Source organism: Typopeltis vanoorti, chromosome 13, assembly GCF_054136105.1.
Source record: "Typopeltis vanoorti isolate ZY-2024b chromosome 13, IOZ_Tvanoo_1.0, whole genome shotgun sequence".
Lineage (NCBI taxonomy): Eukaryota > Metazoa > Arthropoda > Arachnida > Uropygi > Thelyphonidae > Typopeltis > Typopeltis vanoorti.
The window spans coordinates 78,446,755-78,466,307 of NC_143561.1; the positions used below are offsets into that span (position 1 = coordinate 78,446,755).

The 19,553-nt window shown below is 37.3% G+C and overlaps 1 protein-coding gene across 6 annotated transcripts in view; it reads right to left on the reverse strand.

Annotated features, from left to right (window-relative positions):
- Positions 1 to 19,553, reverse strand: part of mRpL9 (mitochondrial ribosomal protein L9) — a 172,915-nt gene that overhangs the window by 119,938 nt on the left and 33,424 nt on the right. For all 6 annotated transcript variants that reach the window (XM_090403245.1, XM_090403244.1, XM_090403246.1 and 3 more), the window contains exon 2: positions 9,408 to 9,604. In XM_090403245.1, coding sequence (XP_090259371.1) covers positions 9,408 to 9,494 — 87 coding nt within the window. In that variant the 5' untranslated portion in view covers positions 9,495 to 9,604. The remainder of the gene's footprint in view (positions 1 to 9,407; positions 9,605 to 19,553) is intronic.

The following is a 19,553-nucleotide window of genomic DNA, read 5'->3' on the forward strand; positions in this document are numbered from 1 at the left end:
ATATCCTGTACACCCCTTGAGGGTACATGGCAGGAATTTGATGATGATGATGATGATGTAAAATATTGAAACATTCTCAGTATAAAAACAGCTGATGGTCTCTTATGTACTTTCAAAAAAAAATCTAAGTTTTTTTTTTTTTTGCATAGTAATTTTGTATAATTTATGATCTTATTAGAGCATAATTTACCTACAGAAATTAAGTAACGTGAGAACACAGATACATAAATTTACCAGTTATGTTTGCAAAGTTGTTGTGTCTTCAAAATACCAGCAAAAACTATTTTTTAGAAAATACAACTATTTAAATAATCATTAAAAAATATGTTAGAAATTCTACTCAGTTTAAATATGCTAACAAGCATTATGAAAAAATGCCTTATGCAATTAAACAAATAAATTTATAACCAGAACATAAACGCTTAGTGGTTTTCCTTTTGTATGCAAATAAGCTTTATGCAATTAAATATTATGGCTTGTATTATTACTATAGGATACCTCTATTTGTTTGAATTGCTATATCTCAGGTGAATATAATCTGAAAGATTAAATAAAAAAATATAAAAAAAATCAGTGACAAAAATAGGCTGCGAGATGAGTCTTGTTTTAGAGATTGCCCGTGAAAATAAAGGATGAATGATAGATAGCCTTAGTTTACAATAATTTGTAGCTACTCTGAAAAATATTTTCTTCTTTGGATTTTCCCTTTGTATGTATTTCAGACTACAAAAGTGGTGTCTTTTGCTCTTGCAATAAATTTTTGACAATTTTCAAGTCATCCCAACGGTTGAAGATCTAAATTCTCAGTATTATCCATATAAGAATGAAGGCGCCTAACCACATAAACACATTATTTCCAAACAATAAATTTGTGAGTTGAATAAGTTATTACCAACCAACCCACTTACTATCAAATATCACCACAACATGAATATTAGTCTATATTCAGTCCAAAAAAAAAAAAAGATAAAAGTCAGCCATCATACATTACCCAAGTATTCTCACTTTGGTTATTTCTAAAATCATGGGAGGTAGGAAGGAGTCATCAAAGTCCACTTCCCCAATACCAAGTGACTGATTGGTGACCAGCAGTGAGGATTTTGCCATTCTCGATACACAGTTGATTATTTAGTCATCATCATCACCCTCACTGGTGGAAGACAAACTCCGTAAAAAGATTTGGTGAACCTCTCATTGTTGCTCATGTCATTTTCAGGACATTTGGTTGGGTATGGCACAGAGTTCTGTTTAGCAACTATCATTCTATGATTTGCCTTCTATCTTTTGTAAGTAGGTTGTCAGCTTCCTTCCTTCACTACATATCACAAACAATATACTTCCTCTCCTGAGATTTTTTCATTAGTGCCAAAGTATAATCCAGGGCTTTGTATTTCCACCAATTATCTTTCTCTTGTATATAACCCCTTCCTGACCACAAATTCTTTCAGAGCATCAAGATCTTCCATAATTAATGCCTCAAACTCTGATCCTCTTGCCATTCTTCGGTGCGACAAGGATAATCTTGCGAACTTCAATGTTTGTCATAATTATTTCTTGCAAGAAAGACTCGTTTCCCCTTACGTTTGATACTACCCGGATCTCCAAATACTACTGCTACCACCAAGATTCATGGCACAAACATATCTGAGCCATATTCTTTTCAATTTCCAAATAATCAATTGAACCTCCAAAAATCAATTGAAGCCAAGCTAAAACATATCCCGACCTCCATGGAGTCAAAAGACCAACTTTCTGTGTATTCCTATAATGTGGTGTTTATTGTAGAATGGGACAACTGACACTTGGAAAAAGTTCTGTCAATTACCAATTTCATTCCAGATTCCAAGGGGATTTGATTAGAGGTGTAATTAATGAGGAGGTGCATAAGGTTTGCTTTTGAGAGGATACATTCAGCTGAGTAACTGAAGCACTAGATATGAGAAAAAAGAGTAGTAGTTGCAAATGATCTGAATGGCAACAAGGAGAATAAAAGGATGAATAACAGGAAAGTAAAAGCAGTGTAGCACGAAAGGAAGTCAAGCATGCTGCCCAGGTATGATAGTGGTGAGTTGAGATGGTAAGTGAGGATTATATATGAGATACTAGTGGACTTCTATGAAGAGAAAGAAATTCATTTTGTGAATGTGTAGTATGAATTTAAGAGATGGATGGAGCTGTGTAAAAGTGATGGGCTACATTTAAATGGATTTGGTGCAAGTCAGGTGGAGACACTGTTACTGGTCTTCCTCTCACTTCATTACTAAAGTGAGAGGAAGACCTGAGAAACAAGAGGTGGTAGAGATGACATGGAAGAGCACAAAAGTAAGGTAGGAGAGTGTGAATGCAAAGGCAAGTGGCATGAGTGAGGAGAATGAACACAAAAACAGGGAAATGGGAGGGAGACACTATGTGAGAATAGTGGATGATGCATACATTAGCAAATGGATGTGTGTGTGTGTGTGTGTGTGTGTGTGTGTGTGTGTGTGTGTGTGTGCGCGCGCGCGCGCGTGCCAGAAATGATTAAGATGATTAGGGATGTAGTGAAACAAACAGGTCTGAGAAGAGGTGCAAGATCAGTGATCACAGAGAAGAGTGGCCAAGAGATGGAAGTCATATCTGAGAAGTGGGATTGGTTAGGCTTTTTATAGAACCAGAAATAAGCTAGTGTGTTTACAAATGCCAAAAGTATTATTCAAAATAAAGGAAATGAGATTGCAACATTAATAGAGTATATCTGCACAAAGTTTGTTAGAATAAGTTGGTTAGATGAGGATGGCATTATTCTAACAAGAATAGAAAAGGATGGATATGATATTTTTTGTGAGGCTTGGCAGGGCAGAAGAGGAGGAGAAATGCTGATGACAGTAGCAAGTGAGTTATCCTCATCTCAGGTGAAGATAAAAGGAGTGAACAGTAGCAATGGGTTTTAAAGTATATGGTGGGAGGTAAAGTGAACAGAATAAAATATCTAGTTGGTGTTGCTATAGACATGGTAATGTTTGGGTGCAGTGAGAAGGAAATGTATAAACAAATCACTGTAGATGATAAGAAAACAGTGATCATTATGCATGATTTTAATTATGGTAATAGATTGGAATGAAGATACAGCATCTGGGTACAAAGAGAATGAATTTCTTGAGTTTGAGAGATAACTACCTTAGGTAATACGTAACAAGAGTACACAGGGACAAGGATCTTGGATCTGATTATCTCATGAGGATGTTATTATAAATGAGATGTCAAATCTTCCTCCAGCTGATGAGTGACTGTGAAGTGATTACTTCAGTTGTGACACCATATGAGGACTGCTGAGAGAAAAGGATAAATGTAAAACTATAAGGTTGGTGATTATGACAAGCTCAGGAGGCAGCTTGCAGCAATATAATGGTATGAAAAATTAGAAGAAAAGAAATCCATGCTACTTGAGACCTGTTCAGGAACTATCTGGCAGAAACAATATATGAATGCATTCCAAAGGTCAAGAGGTCAAAATAAGGTGGGTGTGAAATAGATGAATTAATAGGTGAAACATGCAATTTCAATGAAGACATCATAGAAGCAGCATAGGATAAATGGTGATAACAGTCAATAACATGAGGAGTACAATCAGCAAGCAAGAGAGGCAATTCGTTTGCTTCCCTTGGTAAGGGTAGCAAAGTGCAGTATGAGCAATAATGAGGCAAAAAAAAAACATAGGCAGTTGTTCGATATGTTAGCAATAGAAAATGAAATGATTATATAAGGATAATACTGGTTGGAGAGAATGGTAGAATAACCACTGAGAATGATATAGTAGAGATATTAAATGAGCAGTTTATAAAGGTATTTCATCTTCATGAAAGTAACATCATGCAGAACTTGAGAGCAGTGGACAGGGAGAAGGTGATGGTGAGTGAGCAGGAGGTACTGAGTGAACTTTATGACAATAAGGCTGTAGGACTTGATGGTATATATCACAATACATCTTGAGAATTAACATGATTAACATCTTTAACATCAGTCGTAGATTTCCCCAAGTTCCAAATGAGTGGAAAGAAGACAAAATCGTAACTCATCATGAAGGGGGGGGGGGTGATAAGATTAAGGCTTAATTACAGGCAAAATTGTTTGTCTGGAGTTGTGATAAAGGTGTTAAAGAGGCTAGTGAGGAACTGGATTGATGATGCTAACATTCTGTTTGATGGACGGCATGAGTTTACTAAGGGAAGATTGTGTTATAGCAATCTACTTACTATAACAAGGTGGCAGGTGCACTGGACAAATGGATAGATAGTGATATATTTATGTTTTGCTAAAGCCTTTGATAAATTACCACATGACAAGCTGGTAACTAAACTGGAATAGATGGGATTGGATAGTAGATTACTGCACTGAATTGGAGATTGGCTGTCTGATAATTATCAGAAAATTGTATATGGCAGGGTAATATCCCAGAAGAGAAACCACTAGTGGTGTGCACGAGGGTCTGTTTTGGGTACCACTGCCTAATTTGTATGTAAACGATACTGAATGGTGATATACAGTTGTTTGCAGATGATGCAACGATGAAAAGAACTATAAGGAGTACAACAGATGTTGTAGCCCTACAAGTCAACTTGAACAGGCTTTCTGAATGGGCAAATGAATAGAGCTACCAGTTCAGCGTGGCAATGTGTAAGGTTTTGGGAAGCACAGATAGAATGCAGATTATAAGATTAGTTGGGATATCTTGGAGGAGGTGGCTGCATGGAGAAGTATGGGAATACTGATGGATAAGGACCTGAAATTTTGGAGACATCATCATCAAATTCCTGCCATGTACCCTCAAGGGGGTGTACAGGATATGACAGTACTACATGAAAAAATTACATCATTATTAACTTCCTATCTACAATTTTCCTCCAAATCAGTCTGTTACTTGTCAAGACTCCAACATTATCAGATCTTATATTTCTATTGTCTAAGGCACTTTGTACCGTATCAATCCACCTATATCTTGGTCTTCCTCTGGGTCATTTTCCTGCCAACCTGGCAGAGAACACTTGTTTTACTAATCTTTCCTCTCCCATTCTATTTAAGTGACCATACAACCTGAGATTAGCTCTGCTAACACATTCCTGGATGCTGACAATGTAAAGTTCTTTCCTAATATCCTCGTTTTTAATATGATATTACCATTGATGCCATCTGTTCACGCCTATAATCTTTCTCAGGACTCTCATATCTGCGGTCTCTAGTCTTTGGTCAAGTGTTTTACTTCTAAACAGCTCTCAGATCCATAAGTTAAAACTGGTTTGAACACTGTCTTGTATACAGCTAATTTAATGTTCCGACTAATTTCTCTCTTATTCCATATGAATTTATTCAATTGACTTCCCACCATGCCAGCTTTGCTGATTCTGTTGTCTATTTCTATATTTAATTTACCATCTTCAGTAAAAATTGTGCCTAAGTAGCTGAAATGTTTTACTTGTTCCACAGGTTCTCCATTCACAACACAGTTGACATTTTCAATGATTCTGCCTATTTTCATTGTCTTTGTCTTTTTATTGCTGACTTTCATACCATATCAATTACAACATCTATTCAATTTAGTCAGAGAATCTTGCAGACTTGTAGCAGATTTATTTAGAAGTATAACATCATCCGCATAAAGCTGACATTAACATCTCCAATTTTGATATCAGGTTTAATACCACTTTCCTTCATAATGTGATCCATATAGATAATGAATAACAGAGGGGATAATGTACATCCTTGTCTCACACCAGATTTAACATTAAACCATCTTCCTGTACTTCCTTCAATTCTAATGCTGACTTACAACTCAAATAAAGACTAAGTATTGCTTGATATAATGCCCCATTGACACCATAAAACTGCAGCGTATTGAATAGCTTGTCTCTTGGCACCTTGTCATATGCCTTTTCCAAATCGACAAAACTTAAATACAGATCTTTGTTATATTCCCATGCTTTCTCGACTATTTGTCGTAAAGTGAAGATCTGATCCCTGATCCTGACAGCCTCTATTTGGCCTGAATCCAGCTTGTTCTTCACCAAGCTTTTCTTACACAATTCTTCTCAACCGTTTCTCAAGTATACTTGCATAGATCTTGCCAGGAACACTCAGTAGGGAAATACCTCTGTAATTCTCACATTCAGTTTTATTTCCCTTTTTATATATGGGTACTATGAGAGCTTTACTCCAATCATCGGGAATTCGTCCCTCTGTCCAGGCTTTCTGAACTATGCAGTGCAGCCACTGTAAGACTTTTATACCACCATACTTCAGCATTTCTGGTCGAATATCATCTACTCCAGCTGCCTTTCCACATTTCAACCCTTTGATGGCTTTTTCTACTTCAAGTATGGATATATATTCCTGACTGCATGCTGGTCAGTATTTTTTATCACTGTGCTGTCATCACTGCTTGTTTCATTTAGCAGTTTTTCAAAGTAATTACTCCATACTTCAAGGATATCTTTTTCTCCTGTTTTCATGTCACCTGTATCATCTCTAACTCCTTTTACAGCACTCTTTCCTCCATTCCTAAGCTTCTTCAACAACCTCCAGAATATTTTGCCACCTTCTTGATATTTATTTTCTATATTCTTGCCAAAGTCCTCCCATGACTTTTGTTTAGCTAGTTTTACACACTGTTTAGCTTTCTTACATTTGTCTCTGTATTCTGTAAGAGTAAAAGCTGACTTATTTGCCAGGAACTTTTGATATGCTTTCTTCTTTTTCTTCACTGCCTCTTTAACTTCCTGTGTCCACCAGGGAGTTCTGATTTTTTTATCCTTGCACACAACCTCACCACATGCCTCTCTGGCAGAATCAATCAATGTTTTCTTCAGAGTTTGCCACTGAATCTCCAAGGTTTGATTCCTGTTCTCAAACTCTTTCATTTTCTTTTCAATAATCTTTGTGTATTTTAGTATACAGTTCATGTCTGAGAGCTGCTCCACTTTTATTCTCTTTAAAACTTTCTTACATGTTATTCTTTTCAATATGAAATTCAATTTTATCCTGCTCAAGACTAAATAGTGTTCACTTCCAATTTCAAATCCTCTGTACACTCTGGTGTCCTGCACCAGGGAGAAAACATCACTATCAACAATAACATAGTCAATGAGACTTTTCTTATTCCTGGCCTCTTCTCTCCATGTGAATTTGTGCACATTTTTATGTTGGAACATGCTGTTAGTAATATCCAGTCCATGTCCTGAGCAGAAATCCAACAGATATTTGCCATTATTATTAGCTTTGCTCTTTTCTCCAAATTTTCCCAAAATATTTTTGTATGTCTCACAATCATTTCCTACTCTGCTATTTAGATCCCCAACAAGGACCAACTTTTCCTTTTTCATTGTGTCAGTTGCTTTTTCTAGAGAGTTAAAAAATTCCTCCACTTCTACCTTAGTAGAACCTTCTGTGGGACCATAGGCACAAATAAGTCTCATTGTCCAGTTCCCCATTCTCATATTTGCCCACATTACTCTACTTGAGACTGGCTGCCATTCAAGAAGATTAGCCTCGTATTTTGTGTTGAATACTATGGCTACTCCTTCTTTTCCTTGATTGTCATTTCCTGAATATAACATTTTGTATTTATTGCTCAGAAAGATCTCACCAGTTTTGGTCTTTTTTGTTTCAGTCACCCCTATTATGTCGATCTGGTACTTATCTAATTCCTCAGCTAGCTCCATTTCTTTGCCATTCAGGCTTCTTACGTTGATCGTACCGATCTTTAACTCTGGTGATGTTGAGTTGGGGTTTGTTTTCAGATTTGTTCCAGTAGCTGACTTTTCACTGTTTGCCCTGGTTCCCTGGCGAAAACAACAGGGGCCTTGTTTAACCAGGCAACGCCCCAGCCGGCATGAAATTTTGTCATGTTGTACCATCATTTTTTATTTTGGTTTAACCAATAAGAATACAATTTGTTCGGCTAAATCCCAAATTGCCAGCCCATCCTCGTTCGTTCAGTATCAAAGTAGATACCCAACAGGGTGCACCACGAGAAGGTGAGGATTGGACATTAAGTCAGAAGCCCTGGTCGGTTCTCCGCATTCCTTTAAAGGCTATGTGGAGGTCTCCTCTCAGTTATACAGCTTTGACCCTTAAGCACCCCATTTGGATTTTGGAGACATTTTGCTAAAACTGTAAGGACAGCACAATGCATTATGACGTGATAAGGAGAACAGTGACACGTAGGAGTAAGAATGTTATGATTCCATTATATAAGGATTTGATCAAATCACATATGGATTACTGTGCACAGATTTGGTCAATACAAGAGGGTGGGGGGAGTCAACACATAAGTTGGTAAGAGGTTATTACTGGATTAATGTGGATCATATTTTTTATAGAATGGGTGGAGACTGAGGAGAAGAGGCCATCCCTAGAAGCTGCATAAGAAGGGGGTTGAGTAAAGAGGTGAGGTGTAGATTTTTTGCATGGAGAGTTGTGAGTGGTCGGAATGCCTCACCTGTAAATTGGAGACTGAACACATTCAAGTCACAGTATGATGAGCTGTGTGTGTGTGTGTGTGTGTGTGTGTGTGTGTGTGTGTGTGTGTGTGTGTGTGTGTGTGAGAGAGAGAAAGATGGAGGACCTCCTGCGATGAGTCTTTGACTCCATAGAGGTATGATGATAATTCCTCAAGGTTAAAAATATTCATGCTTCTCTTCTAACATTAATGCTTTCTACTTCTATTTAAGGGTTTTGCATTCCTCAAATTCACTTTTCCTCTTCCCAGACATTTTTCAGAGCATAAATATGTAATGCACTGTAAATAATTTTAAACTAAATTGACAATAAATGATGAGCAAGGCAAATAACAGTTCACTTTAACCATGGGCTTCCCCTCTGAACTTGTGAAGTGATCTGGGCAGAGTGACATATTTTGCAAAATGCAAATATATATATATATGCAATATTTTGTGACATAAAACTCAATCATGGAAAAAAAAAAAACCATGTTGATTCCATTACTAGAAATAATTCATACTAATTAAGATGTTTTATTCTGAGTTGTGCTGTGATCTCAGTAACTCAGCAACCTTAGATAGAAGGATATTCAATCTCCTCACCTTCTGTAGTTTAGCATTTCATATATTCATACTGGAAAATTTTTTTTTTTTTATTATTATTATTTTGACACCTCCAGGGAGTCCAAAGACTCATAGAGGGAGAGTGTGCCGACAGCATCGAACGATTGGCTCCCTTCCAACTACTAACCGCGCTCAAACTTACTTAACTGAGCCATTAGTAGCAGAGGCTCTACCAATGTTTAGTCTTAAAAGGAGACGATCATAAATTGGGGTGAAGGGGGGGGGAGTCTACTGTATTCTGTTAGTTTATTCAGTTCTGACTATAAGTAATGCTCTTATTTTTCATACAAAAAATTCATACTTAATACATACCCTAAACTGCTGAGTGATAATGGGCAGACTAATATAAAGTAGGGAACAGCCTTTATGAAAATATTCTCGAAGTGCAGTTCCAATCATGATGAAGAAGCAAAACGTTTACTATTAGTTAGTCTTAAATATACATATCCACAGATGACAAATATCCTCTTCAAGAACTCTTATCATGAAATCAATGTCAGTTAACCAAGCTAAAAAAAAAAAAAAAAAAAAAGTGGTTATCTTTTTAAAGAGGATAAATTATTTAACTCACTCATTTAAAACTTTCAGTAATAAAATAACACAAATTCATACAAAATAAATTAAAAGATATTTCCACATTTTCACTTTCTCAAGCTTTACTGTTAGAATAAGTATTAAAGCTTTATATGAAACTGGTTCCTGATACATTACTCTTCTACAAAGTAAAAACTAGTAACACTAATAACTGGGAGGGGGGGGGGGGTCTGAGAAATATTAGTATTATTTCCAGGTCTCCATGGAGTCCAAAGACTCACTGCAGGAGGTTAAATAATCACAGATCCCAATAACTATCATACCTTGCTTTGAACACATTCAATGTTAGAGCACTCACCACCCATTCCAGCAATGCTTTCTACTCATTCACCACCAGCTAAACAAAAAAAATCTCTTTTTTTTTTTGCCTTTCCTCACATGACCCCTTGTACAGCCTACAGGGATGACCTCTAGTTCTTACATGACCTCTTTCCACTTCCTTGGGAACTCTGCCAGAGTTGAGATTTAGAATGAATAACTTCATCAGAGGTAATGCCAATTCTCTTGCACATTCACGTAATACACAGTCTAATATGCCATCCAGTCCCACTGCTGTGTTCCCATTCATATTTTTTTTAATATGCTGAACACCTCCTGTTCATCTACCTCAATATCGACATGCATCCCTGTAACATCAGCAGCTATGAAGTTACCACCTGGATACAACTTTGCAAAATGATCACTCAGCAGTGCAGTTCAACTATTTCTTTTTTTCAGTCATCTTCCTACCATGAGCAGTGTTTAAAGTCATTATACCATAGTCATTTTACCTCTTACTTGCTACATAATGAAAAACTCTTTTGGGTTTACTTTAGCCAGTTTGGCTAATTCTCTCTCTCACAGTCTGATTTAGTCTTCCTTATCATACTAGTCACCCTTCTTGCTTGCATTCTGTACTACTCATGAGTATGCTGATCACTTTTTCTTTATATTTCCTCCACAATGTTTTCTTTTTTTTCTTACAGCTCTTGCTTTTTATTCCAACTTGGGATACTAAAGGGCTGTTGATGTGTAATACATAGCCTCTAGCAATCAAGTCATCCCCATCTCCCTAGGTATAGCCTGTTTTTGCAAATGGGGATCTGGTGAAACCTGGCAAGCATTACCGCCAAAAGCATATCATTCCTAGTTGGAGGAAATGCCAATGCGACCTCTTGGTGGTAATGTCTTTCATCACTTGGTGAAATACCACCACCTTGCTTATTAGAGACTTGAAGTGACTGCAGTGATGTTTGGTCACTAGAGCTAGGGTTCTGGTTTCTGTACCCCTCCCCCACTCTTCCCACATGCAGTGAGAGTGTTAGCCTCTAAGACATACCAATCTCACTGTAGGGGGCTCAGACACTCCCCCATTCGCGGGTACAGCAGCAAAATGGTTCTGCAGGCCAGAAGCTTGTTAGTACACTGGACTGAACCAGGTGGTAACGAACCTGGAGGCTTCCTGATCAGCTAGTGAAAAACCTACAGCCATGTAGTTTGCTAGTTCATCATGGACATGAGACCAACTCCCCTCTATGTAGACAGTATGGCTGCAAGTCTGTCACCTTTCACTGCACGCCCCACTTCCATTTTATCTCTTCCTCACCAAACACAATGGACCACAACCAAAAGAAATGCATTTTTACTGGATCTCAAAAATTCTCCCACACAAAATAGTTAAAAACATCAAAAATCCAACAAAAAAAAAAAAAATCAAAAAAGACAGAAATCTAATCAAACAACCCACCAATACTAATTGTTACCAAAAAAAAAAAAAAGTTTCCACATCCACTTCACTAAGATTTGTGGCCTTAACAGCGATATACATGATGTGCACCATCATCTAAACCAGAACTACTATTCCTTTCAGAACCCCCAACTGGCAACAACGCCACTGTACACACCTCAACAGCTCAAACTACACATTACACAACTCTTTCTGCCACAAGGGTGGTACTTGTGCATTCATGAGAACCAACATACCAATCCAGAGACTGCAAATCCTTGAATCCTCATTGTTTAATCTGCTTTGGCTCAAAATTTCTCTATGAAATGAACCCGCCCTTTTCATTACTCTCCAAACTGAATCAACCACTCTGACCTCTTCAACTTTCTCTCTCTAAAGCTTGACTTTTTTTTTCAGTTTAAGTATCCCGATAGTGAGGTCATCCCATTCTTGGGGACTTCAATATCCACAACTCATATTGGCTCTCCTTCTCCAGTTTCAGCGATCAAGCAGACAGGGATGCTGAAGTGTTCGCCATCAGTAATGACCTATCTCAGATCATCAATCTTCTCATTAAAATACCAGACAATCCCCTCCAATTTGCCAACACACTTGATCTCTTCCTAACAAACTCCCCTTCCAGGTATACTGTGGTTGTTGGTTCTCCTCTTGGAAACTCAGACCACAACCTCATACAAGTCTCTTTTGCTGCAGAACAACCTACACATACCAGTTCACAGTCTAATGTCCTTTCGCACTACAAGGGTGCCAAGTGAGAAGACCTCCTTCCCACGGTCCAACTATTGCTTCAGTTCTTCTGATCCAAATGCCTGCTCAGACCAAATAACAGAAATCATCCTTACAGGAATAAAAGCTTTCATCTCCTATTCCAGTCCAAATTCTCAGCCACCATCCAAGCCTTGTTCTCAAGACAGTGTGCCAATGCTGTAAAAGAAAAAACCTCTGCTTACCACAATTGGCTCAAGACCAAAACTCCAGAATCATCACCAAGTCCAAGTCATACTATGAAAGGGGCAAATGCTGCAAACTCATCTCCTGCCCAAATGGCAGTAACTCCTAGTCCCTCCCTTGCCAAAGCCAATAGGTACAACTTCTGCTCACCCAGGTTTCCACAACTCTCACATTCATATGGTACTGTGGTCACCTCACCAAAAGACAAGGCCAACTTACTTGCATTACTCTTCTCCTCCAATTCCTGTATTGATGATCTCAGCAAAGTTCCCTCCACTCCACAAAAAATGGCTACTATCATGTCTCCCATAGTCTTCTGACAAAAAGAAATCTGAAGAATCCTTAACAACCTGAACAAAAACAAGGCATCTGGTCCTGATGGTATCCCACCTATTATGTTCTGCGGCACAATTTTTTTGTGCCCCAGAACTAACACCTATCCTGTATCGCCTCTTCAACCTATCCTATTCAACTGGCATCTAACCTACAACATGGAAACAGGTCCACATCCAACCCATTCCAAATAAAGGTGATAAAAGCCAACCAATGAACTACTGTCAGAATGCTCTCACTTCTGTTCTCTCTAAAGCTGTAGACAAGGTCATCACCAACCAAATCTTGAACCACTTAAAGTCACACCAACTAATCGGTGACCAGCAGTATGGATTCTACCACTTGTGATCTACAGCTGATCTTCTTGCTTTCACCATCCACCTTTGGACTCAGGCCATGGAGAAATTTGGAGAAACTCATGTGGTTGTGCCCTCGATATTTCAAAGGCATTTGATCAGGTTTGGCACAGGGGACTACTCATCAAACTGCCACCCTAAGTCTGCCTTTTCCACTCTGCAACAATTGCCAACTTTCTTGTATATAAACAACCTGTTCTCACAGATTTCCAATCCTATCCATAGCTTTGCTGATGACAGTACCCTCCATTCCTCCTTTTCATTCGACAAACCTGTTAGTGTTCAAGTATTAGCATCCTCAAGAGCTACCATGACCAGGTACCTGAACTCTATCTCTTAGCTATATTCCAGTGGGGCAAGGACAATCCCGTAAACTTCAATGCCACCAAAACTTAATACTGTGTGATCCCTCACAAGAAAGAGCTTGCATCCCCCCCCCTTACCTTCAGTAATACTGAGATATTATTATACAAGATACCACTTCACACCTGCTAACTCTATACAAAGCCCAAATCTGCCCAGCCATGTAATTTTGCACCCATATTTGGGGTGGTGCACCGAAATCCTCCCTAGGATTGCTAGATTCTGTCCAGAAGAGGGCAATCCAACTAATTAATGATCCCTCTTTCACATCACTTCAATCCCTCGCCCAAAGACATTTAGTTTCTTCCATGTGTCTCTTCTACAGATATTTTCATGGACAGTGATCTGCTGAATTGGCTATTATCATTCCTCCACTCTCCTCTAAAAGCATTAAAACAAGAGCCACTGCTAACCAACACTCTTTTACAGTCTATCTTAAAACTCACTGAACCAACTTCACTGCCTCCTCTTTTATTCTATCTACATCTGTTCTTTGGAACAGTCTCCCCCACTCTGCCTTACCCAAAGATTACAACCCTCAGCTATGCAAGCAAAATGTAAACAGACTCCTCCTTTCTTCTCTTCCTCTTACCCACACATGGCACTAGTGTGCCATAGGTCTTGTGGCCTTATTGTGTGTATGGACCAGATATAAAAAAATAAAATAAAATAAAAAACTTTGTTTATCCTCCTGACCTTGAGTATGCAGCCTGACACTGCTACTCTCACTCAAGCAATATCTGAACACCAGGCATGCACTACTGACATTCTTTCCTTGAACTTCCTGGGAACTCCACATTCAATACGTCAGCTGACAAATGGATTTTACTTATCCTTCATAACACCCTGAAATCATGTTCGGTGAGTGTGGATAGCACTTGCAGTTGACTCCCTGTGCTTCCATCTCAGTATGGTATCACTGATTGTTGACCTGGGATGGCCCAATTTGTCAAAAATTTGCCGAACAGATAAGCCTGCAACATCGCATCCTATCATGATGCCTCTTTCAAACTCCATCAGTTCCCTTCTGCCAGCCATTTCACTCAGATACAGCTGCACTGACTTGCGCCCATCATATTCCTCCAATTTATACTGACTGCAAACATGTTACATGGCATGATGTAGCTTGCCCATGGGGGAGGTGTCTGTTGACTTCTTTCCAAGCAGTGCAAATACATTAAGTGCTCAATTATTTGACAACAATGGAAATCAATTTGCTGGTAACATAACTGAGAGGCTGGTTAACTGAAGGAGAAGTTACACAGTGCTATACCAGAAGTCAGATGACATGCTATTGCAATTATTGTTATTATTAGCTGATGCCTCCAAGCAGTCCAAGGATGACTCACTGTGGGAGCATTCTATTGCATACAGCCAATCCACATCATTTAATCCTTGGTCTGCATACACACAATAGCTGACAATCTACTCGCTACCATCTACTGCCCACTTAACATAATTTGTCTGTAAATTGTGTGTTTTCAGCTGAGTTCAGGAATCCAGCATGAAATGCAAGATGATAAACCTGAATTTTTAGGAGAAAAACACTACTTTCAATGAGATTGGCTAATTTTGGTTAACTAAAAGTCAGATTTAACTAAAATTAAATGTCTTTGGTTAACTAAATGTTAACCAAAGACATTTAACCAGTGTATACTTCCAGTCATCACATATGGTTGTGAAACTTGGTCGTTAACAAAAGCACTGGCAAATAAATTAACAGCAATTCAAAGAAAAATGGAGAGGTTGATGCTAGGCATTACATTAAAAGAAAGAAAGAAACACCTGGATAAGAAGCCAGATTTGCATCACTGACATCATTCTTCACCATATGCAACTAAAATGGAAATAGGCCAGACATCTATTCAGGAGAAAAGATGAGCGATGGATCACTATACTAACGAACTGGATTCCAAAGGAAGGGAAACGAGGCCAAGGATGTCCTAAAAGAAGGTGAAGTGAAGAACTGTCAAAATTTGTTGGGAAAAATTGGCCAACCATTGCTTTGTTATTAATAACAAAGATAAAAATGTGAAACAAACCATTTGTAGTAAAGTGTTTCTTAATCTTTCACTATTAAGCTTATCTGCTTATAGTGCCTCCATTTTAAAGACTATTCTGCTATCATCTCCTCAGTCTTCTTCTGCTTTATTTCCCTTCATTATCCAGTTCATTACTTTCTCTGCTTGTCTGTTATTCTACCTTCTTTCTATATGATTCTTTCCATTTTTGAATCCAATCATTTATTGGCTACATTTTATATTTTTTTTTTCTAATTTGCAAGTTCCTGATTTTGTTTCACCTTCAATTTTTCTTAATGTTTTCACCTCAGTGGTTTCATTAATTTGTCTAATTTTTGTAGTTGCTGCATGTGTTTCTGACTCCTATGTAAATTCTTATTTCTGTTTCTTTACTTATGTACTTATTCATCCAGATAAGGCTGTTGAGACATCCACAATATTCTACAAGCTTTTTTTTGCTTGTTCTTTACTTCACCTTGTGTGATGGCAATACATTACAACAATATTTTATAATAATATTTTATCTCACTACTTTGTTCAATTATTTTCCCTTTGATTTCTCTAATTTAGATCTAATGGATTCTCTAACAACTGTTGTGGTTTAGTTTTTTTTCTACTGATATCTGAATATATTTTTCTTTTCCTCTGCATTACTGAATATACACTGCTTGGAAAGAAGTCGACAGACACACTCTTATGGGCAAGGTACATCATGCCATATAACAAGTCATGTGTTTGTAGCCAGCATAAATTGGAGGAATATGATGCTTCCAAGTCAGTGCAATTGCATGTGGGTGAAATGGCTGTGAGAAGGGAACTGATGGAGTTTGAAAGATATCATGTTGTAGGCCTATGTGTTCAGCAAATTGTTGACAGATTGGGCCTGAATTTTGTGCATTAATCTGCACCAAAACATTCAGAACCAAGGCTCACAACATGGGCTTCCATGGTAAGACTGCAATATGCAAGTCCCCACATTACCCGAACCAACATGCAGCATCATCTTCAAGGGTGCAAAGAGCATATGATGCAGTGAGGTAGTGTGATGGTATGGTCCTGCTTTTTTCTGGTTTGGACTCTGACCTCTGTTTGTGGTGCCATGAACACCGAACTCTAAGCGGTATCTGAACATTCTGGACAATGCAATTCTTCCTACTTTGCAGTGTTTCTACAAAACTGATCATTGTCTCTTTCAGCAGGACAATGCACCATGTCATAAGGCTGCTGCTGTAACTGTGTGATTTATCGAGATGAGCATCAACACACTTGACTGACTTCCACAGAGCCCTGATCTCAACCCTACTGAATGCAGGATAAAGTGAATCATTGGGTAAGGTCAAGAGACTTCCCACCCCACAATAGTCCAGGTCCTCATTACATGCCTACAGGAAGAATGGTCGAAAATTCTCACTGATCTCTAATGTATTCTTGTGGAAAGTATGTCCCATAGGATTCCTGAAGTCATCATAGCAAAAGGAGGTCCTAAATCTTATTAAGGTGGATGCCGTGGCTGTTTGCTCCTGACACTATAGTATCTGTTGATTTCTTTCCAAGCAGTGTATTTAAGCAGGGAGGAATATTCTGGGTGTGCTAGATGTGCTGTGCTTATCCACGAAATATCAGTATTACCAATATTATATTTTTGCATTTATTCCCGTTGAAGACTCCCCTAATTGTTTCCTGGCTTCGTGGGATTCCTAAAATTAAATACAATATACTAATGCTTCATGAAGAGGGCACTTTTTGAAGCATAAACATTGCATTACATTCGTATTAACAGTCCAGTGTGCTTTCAAAATACATACACCTTTGAGCCCTTTGAAAAGATGTAAAGAGGATGGAGTGGATCAAATTCTTAGTGTTCTAGTAGTTTTAAAACCACTGAGAAGGCAAAGCTGGATGAGCTCAGACAATAGTACCTAAAGGCTGCAATTGGTTATTGCATCAACCAATCCAATTGAATATTGTCATCTGTCATCAGTTGCTGTTTTGGTTTTCTGAGTTTCATCTGTTGTGCAAGCATGGAGTGTGAACTGACATGGTAGGCAAGCTTTTATATATAATATAGACAAGTTCCATTATATTTAATTTAAAAAAACAAACAAACATGTATCTATCCTCCCCTCTTTCTATCAACCATAATTTAAAAGCATGTTACTATATTCTTTTTACGGAGAGCAACTAATCCAGTAATAGATCTGTCAATACTATTAACAGATTTTTTTATGTACACCTATTTCATGTACTACTTCATTAAAGGTGGGGGAAGGGGAAATCGGTGTTAAGTAATATCAATTTCCCCATTCCACACACAACAATATCTGTATAGCCAGAAGCAATACAGCTGCATGGAAATACCAATGAACACAGAAGTGATAAGAACATTAAAGACATATTAACACAATTCCCACCAAGATCATTATCACATGTCAATCTCTAACTTATATCCATAGAACTTGTTCCAATATCGATAAACCTTTACAAAATATCTTTGCAAAATTAATAATAAATTCTCTTTTTTTCTGACTTGTTTTACAGCTATTATGATATACACAAAAGCTGTTACCTTTGCTGGCAAACCTGCAGAAAGCATAAACTTCAAATAAAAATGTCTAAGCACATCTTGTTATTTCTCTGTGCCACTTCTTTGCATTATGTTCTGTCAGAATGATCAGACTGACCTCTTGTTATATCTATGTATCAAAACAAAACTTGGAAACAAAAGTGCCTTTGAATGCGACACAGTCCACATTACTGGAATTTAGAAAAAAAATAATTTCCCTTATTTTTTTTCTTCTATATGCACAATTAATTATATCTGAATATTCAAACAAGATTTTTTTTTTTTAAATTCAAATATATTAAAGTATGGTAGCATATATCTTTTGAAATCAACCATATTAAAGCAGAAAACATGAAATAGAAGAACAGTCCTGAGAGTTCTTTATAAAACATAAAAGAACAAAAAATCTATAGTCCAAAACAAAAAGTCAAACAGAGAAGAGATAAAGAAAGAAGTAGGCAAAAAGATCATCTCACAGAACCTACTGGACACATTGGTACATCTAGTTTAATTGTGTTATACCTGTGATGATTGTGAAAAAAGTGGCTGACCTAAAATTTTGTTCACAGCTGAAGGATGCCAACTGGTTATGTGAGTAGGAATTAACATGCAAACTATAGCACTATGATACTATTTCAAAAACAAAATTAAAAATCTAAGTAATATACACCAATTGTTATGCTTTGACCATGTACAATATCTGAATTGTAGTTACATGATGTAAATAACTGCATTATAAAATTGTTTTATGGTAAAAACTAAAATCATTCCACATCAGTAACAAATAGCAAAAGCTTTGCTTGAGCAAAAATGGTGACTTGACCACTCCCCCCCCCCCAAAAAAACTGAAGATATTCACAGCACACTGATTATGGCAAACTAAGAATCATGAATTATACTGTAAATAAAAATAACAGACATTTTTACTGCAAGTTCAATATTCCTTAGAACAGATCATGTGCTCAAACTTATGAAACTGAAAAAGCAACATTGAAATATTTCATAATGTGAAGACAATGTCTATCACAGTATAATTTATATGAGAAAGTATTCCAGAAACTGAGTTTTGCTTGTCTTCTAAGACAGATTTACATGATTTCATATGAATATATTTCTGCTGAAGACCTATAAGTCATTATGTTTTAACAACAGATTACCTCATTAACTTCCAAATTGAGTAAGTTAATATCCAATATGGATATTACCTTATATCCAAATACTATTCTTTGTCAAAACTGACAGTATCTCTAAGAAATGCCAAATATCTCACTCCAGTTAAAGAACGATATGCACAATTTTTGCCACACAGAACTGTAATTATTTTTTGGTCATCAATTAAATATTTTTAATTAGAAATAGAAGATAGTTATTTGGAATTTCTGAGCCTTTAATGAATGAGGAGTTTTGCAAGACACTGAAAGCAACCTAGTTCTGATTTCAAGCTATATATATATATATATATATATATATATATATATATATATGAAGATCCTTCTAAGACAAGTTATCTGGGATAAACAATTCAAAGAATTATGAAATACTGTTAAACAT